Source organism: Charadrius vociferus, unplaced genomic scaffold, assembly GCF_000708025.1.
Source record: "Charadrius vociferus isolate BGI_N301 unplaced genomic scaffold, ASM70802v2 scaffold45, whole genome shotgun sequence".
NCBI classification, from domain to species: Eukaryota; Metazoa; Chordata; class Aves; order Charadriiformes; family Charadriidae; genus Charadrius; species Charadrius vociferus.
In genome coordinates, this window is record NW_009648712.1 from 349,029 (window position 1) to 355,531 (window position 6,503).

General features: G+C 38.8%; 1 protein-coding gene across 1 annotated transcript in view; it reads left to right on the top strand.

Annotated features, from left to right (window-relative positions):
• Positions 1-1,892, top strand: part of METTL4 (methyltransferase like 4) — a 17,360-nt gene extending 15,468 nt beyond the window's left edge. The window contains 1 exon segment of the mRNA XM_009886622.1: positions 1,747-1,892. Coding sequence (XP_009884924.1) covers positions 1,747-1,892 — 146 coding nt within the window.
• The last annotated feature ends 4,611 nt before the right edge of the window (positions 1,893-6,503 follow it).

Here is a 6,503-nt window from a genome sequence, read left to right on the forward strand (position 1 = left end):
CCTGCTGGTAGCAGTATTTTTTAGATTAAAAGCTGCCTTGATGATAACCCATCTGAGACATTCATTTGACATTTGTTAAAGATTGGGGGAAGGAGAATAGACTTATATGCCATGCCAAAATACAAGAAAGCCTGGAAACGCCCATTACAAAATACTTACAAAAAAGTTTTGCATGGATTGAAGCTTTGGAAGAGGTGATCGTGTAGGTAGGAAATGCGTCTGGGGTTGGTTAAGACTCGGTAGCAAGTGGATGCTCATCTTTCTGCAGTAGGAGCAATCCATGACAAGATCAGCTGGGATCTCGTAGGGAGTCTGTGACTGGCAAACATGATGCAGAGTGAGAATTTGGATTGCACAAAAAGAAAAAAAAAAGCATTTCCCTGCATACTTATGCTGATTGGATGTATGTATGCTGACTGGATGTATTTTTACTTTCTGCAGTGATCGTATCCAAATAGACTTGAGTCAAGCAACATAATATTGGATTTATGAGCTGTATTTTTAAGCTACAGAAATTCAGAAACCACTGGGAGATTTGAACAAAATTATCAAGGTATCCTTTGGAAAAGGAAATGGCTTCATAGTTTTTCTTCTTTTGTCCTCAGTCACAAAAATGAAAACTTCACATGTAATTTTAGTGCTGGATGCCCCATCCCTGGAAGTGTTCAAGGCCAGGCTGGATGGGGCTTTGAGCAACCTGGTCTAGTGGGAGGTGTCCCTGCCCAGGGCAGCTGGGGGTGGAACTAGATCTTTAAGGTCCCTTCCAACTCCAACCATTCTATGATAATTTTTAGTACAGATATGTTTTTCAGTCTTTCTGCCTCCTTTGTGTTGGGTACTCCTTAAACGTTTGTTTTTCTCATGCAAGTTTTTGTATGTAATATCCTTGCAGCTATTTTCTGAAATGCAGTTAAGAATTTTTTTGACCCAGCCACCAACTAAATGGCTCTGTATGACAAGTAACATGTTTAACAATAAACTGTTTGCAATAATACTTTACAGGTGAAATGCAAGGTCTTTTTATGTCACTCCAAGAATACCGGTCATAATCGGTGACACAATTGATGTTAATGACAGGTGTCTGTTTATTTGGATTTAAGCAGTAAAAATGCCCAACTATAGAAGAAATGAGATTTATGTTACTGAATGAAAGATCACAATTGTATAAATATTTCTTCAGTTGCCAAGTTGCTGTTGTGGAAAAAGAAGTTCCTGCATTTTTATAGCCCTTTTAGTGCTATGCTTATTTAACAGTGTTTCTTTTTTTACCTTTTAACAGTTGTCATCAAAAAAATGCTTTTATCCCCTTTAAGATGTGGAGGAAAAGAACGGAATCTTAATTAAAGAAAGGGTTTGTTTATTTTTAGAAAAGTTACCCCTGCTTTATAGGAATTAAGTGAGCCTTTAGGAAGTGTTTGGTTGATATTAGTGAAAAATTCAGAACTCATTTATGTAGAGGCTGAAATAAATCCTCATTCCCTTTCTCTAAATGAAAACCAATAAATCAAGGCTATTGAAGGCCTTGACAGTATTGTTCAGAATCTCAAGGACACTTATTTTAAATGACTTTCTCACTATAAATAGTCCAGGTGTTTGATGAAACCCCTGAAATTAATTTGTCATCTCTCCCTTTTTTAATGAAACATTCTGTTTTTCATCCACTAGCAGCACAGGGGAGATCTTATTTGTTTACTATTGTTATTTGTACCTTTGTCACTGTTGTTATCTTTTTTTTTTCTTGCACAGCGGTTCTGGCAGAGTTTATCAAGCCAGATGTGGAATGCTTGGAGTTGTTTGCTCGCAACCTACAGCCTGGCTGGACCAGCTGGGGAAACGAGGTTTTGAAGTTTCAGCACGTGGATTATTTCACTCTTCTGCAGAATGAAAACTGAGTTGGGTCTTGTAGCTCAATTCTGAAATTCCGCGCCTTCCCAGCAGGCTCTTGAACTTGCCTTTATTACTGATGGTGCAGTTGGAAGATAACAGAAATAAAGCCGGTTGCACTTCAGTTAAAATTCTTGAAGTGGTAGGATATCTGTTCAGTGGTATCTCCGTTCGTACAAGCTCATCCTTTGCTTTGACGATCTTGAGATATGTTAGAGTGTAAGTCCATTCTTGTTTTTTTCAAACCTCAAGAAAAGAAAGATATTTTAAAGTATTCTCACTGCAGCTGTCAAGTCTGAGCATCATAAGTGCTACAGTGTTACACTTGTATTATTTTTAAAGTATTATAATGTGTTATTTTTAAAGAGTGGCAATGGAAGTAAACAGTTCTGAATTATGTATGTTTCCTTAATGAAGATTGTTTTTTGCAAACCAGTGGATTTTGAACTAAAAAAATTATGAAGGCAGTGTATCTTCCTTCATGTTTGTATCTGTCTATCTGCCTCAGAGGAAATACAAGGAGCGGTGCTTGTATTAGTTGGCAAATGAACTGTTGACCACATTCTGTGTAAAATTACACTTTTGAAACAGTCAGCAATTCCATCTTTCTGTGTGTGCTGTGCATTCTTTGAATACATTGTAAATGATCAGTCTCAACATTTCACAAATTCTGCATATGCAGCTATTAGTTTAACTGAAATTTTAATGGAGTATGTGTTTTAGAAATTCTCTTTCCTTATGTTCTTGGAACATAAAAAGCCTTACCAGTGAGCTGTATTTTTCAGCTGCATAAAAATGATCTTTTTCTTTTTTTTTTTTTTTTTTTTTTTTAGAATGGTACACTTTGTGTGTGCTTTGCTCTTAATTTGCTTTGAAAAATAAAAAAAAGGAGATTTAACGAAGCCTCTGCCCCTTACTCATTTGCAGCAGTAGAGGCAGAGCTGCTGGACAAGCATTTTCCTGATGGCAAGCTCCTGAGTTCTGACTGCTTGTAATGGGGAACAAAATGCGTTGCATATCTTTACATGTATTTGTTTTTTGGTAGCCTGATGAGCTGCGAAGGTTTTTTTAATTTATACTTTAAATGTTAGATTATTTTTTAATACTTTTGTAATAAAAATTAAAATAAAAATTTGTCAGTGTCTAATTTGCAGACCCAGTTTTTGTATTACTGTTCAACTTCATGTTTTGCCTATTGGAGCAGTAGAGTTAACTAAGGAAAATGCTTTTTGCCTTCCCCCCCACCCCCACTAGAAGTTAAACATATACTCAAAATATGTAAATAATGTAACAGTAAAGGTAGGTACCACGCAAAACACTTCTTGCTGCATGATTCTATTTAGCCTATGCTTTAAACTGTCAGTATGTAAGCAACCTTAGCGACAACTATAAGGGGTAAGAAGGTTCTTTATTTGCTTTCAGTTTTAAAAGACATTCCCTACCCGGAGCTTCTGAGTTTCCAGAATTCCCCTCCCAAGATGGTCTCATCCAGTACTAAATGAGGGTATGAGACTTAAGCATGGAATAAATCATAACTGCTGTACGTATCTTGCTTTCCCTTTGTACTCTGTAAAACAGCACAAGAAATGATGGTATTGTCTGTTCCACATCCGCTGCTATGAATGGCTGTAGATTATTTTTTAATTGCAAATAAAGGAAAGGGATGAACTGTCTTAGAGAGCAGAAAAGCACCTTTCTCCTCCTTCGAGCTAAGGAGCAGAACACTTCTAAGGGAATGACCTTCTTCAAGTTGTTTAGGAGTTGATGGCCTATTTAATGTGTCTTTTCCGTGGTAGTCCCTTTGCAAGTCGCAGCCCTTCCTCTGTCTTCTGACCTGCTGTGCTCAGAAGCTGAGCAGCAGATTCCAGCAGCTGGGAGTCCAGCCTCCTCAGTATGGTTTGTATGTAGATGGCACGTGCGGGTAGGCTATAAGCTTCTTGGACTGGAAATCAAAAGCTGAAGACTGGGGTCTAAATAATACGTGATCCTGTCATAAATAGTTACGAAATTGTGCCTCGTACAGCTGTTTGCTCTGCCACTTTTCCAGCCCTCTGGCCAGGAAGAAAACCTTGTGAATATGACAGAAGTGGTGTTCTACATCTGCAGCCAACCTGAAACTATTGGGTTTTCTCAGAAGGAGGTTCAATATATCTCGGTTTGTTGCTAACTCAGAAACCTCACAGTGGTATTCGCAGTTGATAGTTTCAGGGTCATCTTTGAAGCATAATTATTTGCCTGTTATGCTTAATTCATAATTTAAATAGCCTCTTACACTTCTCAAGCTGTCCCCAACCAGCCATCAGGTCTTTCAGTGTTAGTCAGGTGATTCCTCTGAGGCAGAATCCAAAGTGTACTGAAAAATCGGTAATGAGTGAAGCCAACTAATATAAAAGGACAATTTAAGATCCAATTTCCTTTTATAAAGGAATAATATTATCTATATCAATTGCTCTATATTACTTCTGTGGTGGAAGGATGTCCTCTGTTGTGTCAAGCCCTGTATAAAACAGGAAACGTGCTCTGGAGAGTTTACAAACTTGGTGAGAAATGACAGAACAAGGGAGAAGATAAGTATGGAGGAATACAGGATAGTAATGAGATGTTGAGGTGAATAATGGTAAGTAGCACCCTAGGTATTATGCACATCTTCAGCATTCCTAAGACACTTTTCTATTTTGGCATGTTAAAATTCACACATTCCAAGGAATAATAGGTGAAGTGTGTATTTTACAAGCAACATTGACAAAAAAGAAGTTTTTTTAAGTTCTAAATTCTTTTTCTGACAGTTAGGTGAAGTGAGAACTGTGCTTAAGAATTTTCAGAAAGTAATGTATTTGGTACATCAGCTGTTATTTTTACCGTCAGCAGGACAGTAAAAAAATTCTTTGGCTAGGTGTCCTCCACTACTTACCGCCTTTTAAAAGTACTTCTTATTGCAAAAAAAAATCTCAGTTCATAAAGCAATAAGAAGTAATTTTAAGCTATTCCTATATGTAGAGTACATCAAGTGTCATAATCAAACTTAGTTTTATGAAGCTTCAGGTTTGAGTATGATTTTGAAATGTCAAATTAGCATACGACCTTTACTTGTATTTTTAAACTTTTATAAAGTAAAAAGAATTATACCAGTAAGGTATGTTTTCGGAATAGCGATTGCTAGGTGTGAACTCCTGTGGAAACAGGAAAGTTCCTTTTGCAAGATTAAACATTATTTAAAAAGTGAAGTAAGTGAGCAGCTCTTACCTCTTTATAGGTTTCAACTGAGGTAGGTGTCAGCAGCAGTAGAGTTGACTTTGAAAATTGATTTCTAGACTACATAGGCAGTGATAAAATAACAGGAGGAAAATGCTGCTATGCCCCAAGAATTGTGTTCGTTAACCTCAACACACCGTTTAAGACTTACCTACTGCTTATTTTGGGTTGAACACAACAGTAAGCGAATGGAAGATGACTAGAGAACAGCCAAGGGATGAGGTTTGTTCAAGTTGCTGAAAGAAGTCTTGTGGTGTCCTAGCTGGCAGGTATGTTCCGAATTGTCTGACAGTCTAGTGGACCTTGCTTGACATAGCGACTTTTGCCACAGTAGCATGTTTTGGTTGTAATGACTAGAGGTGTCCTTGTGCAGCAGCACATTGCTATCCCAGTCCTCTGGGGTAGCTCTTCCATCCTCACCTGGATGGGGGTTGCTTTTTGCTGAGAGCATGGCCACAGAAAGGAGCTGCTCTTTCACAGAGCCAATGTCTAAGCTGCAAGTCCTAAAAAATGCCACTCTGATCTAGCTGTGTGCCATGGATGCACCCTGACTTCATAGGAAGGACTCCCAGGGTGAGAAGGAGCCCCACTGTACTTTCATCAGGGCTGGTATCAGTAGAAGAGCTGCATGCTGTGACCTAGTGTGAATCAAGGGCTCTGCTGTTATAGGGAACCACATCAGATAATCCCTTCCCTAAAATGACTAGGTATTTTCCATTAGTGGTGGTAGCTAAACGCTGACATTATTTCAGGAATAGCAGGAAGTTAGAAAAAACAATCAGGAAGAGAAACTGGTAGGTGTAGATAAGCTGCCACCCATATGATAAAGGTATGGCCTTTGTGTTGTTAGGAACACGTCTTGCTTAGGGACAAAATCTGCCTTGTTGCATTGAAAAAGCTTGAGCCTGCAGTTGCTAAATAGTTAAAAATCACCATGCTGGGAGGGGTGAGCGGAGATTTTGGTTGTCAGAAGCAACTTGCATGGACCAGCCTAACTAGACACCTTTGGGAGAGGATGCGCCTGCAAGACAGCTTTCCTAAACTGGTTGTTCTTACAGGTTGTTCCCAAGGAGAGAAGGGAACTTCATACAGAACAGTAAAATGGAAATCTTCTCACCCAGAAAGCTGTTTCTATGGCTCGACCACAACTGCTCTTTGCTGCTGGAGAAGGCATCGTGGGTACTCCAAACTGAATGGTGATCACCTGAGAAGAGAACAGCTACAATCCTGTTTGTAGCCTGGTGGTCAGATGTAGGAGGGCATGGCAACAGAGGCATCTGAAGTACCACGTTGCCACATTCTTGGAGTTAAGGATTTGAAATTGTGGCAATAGTGAAACTGGCTGCTGTCACAAGGACATAAAAATG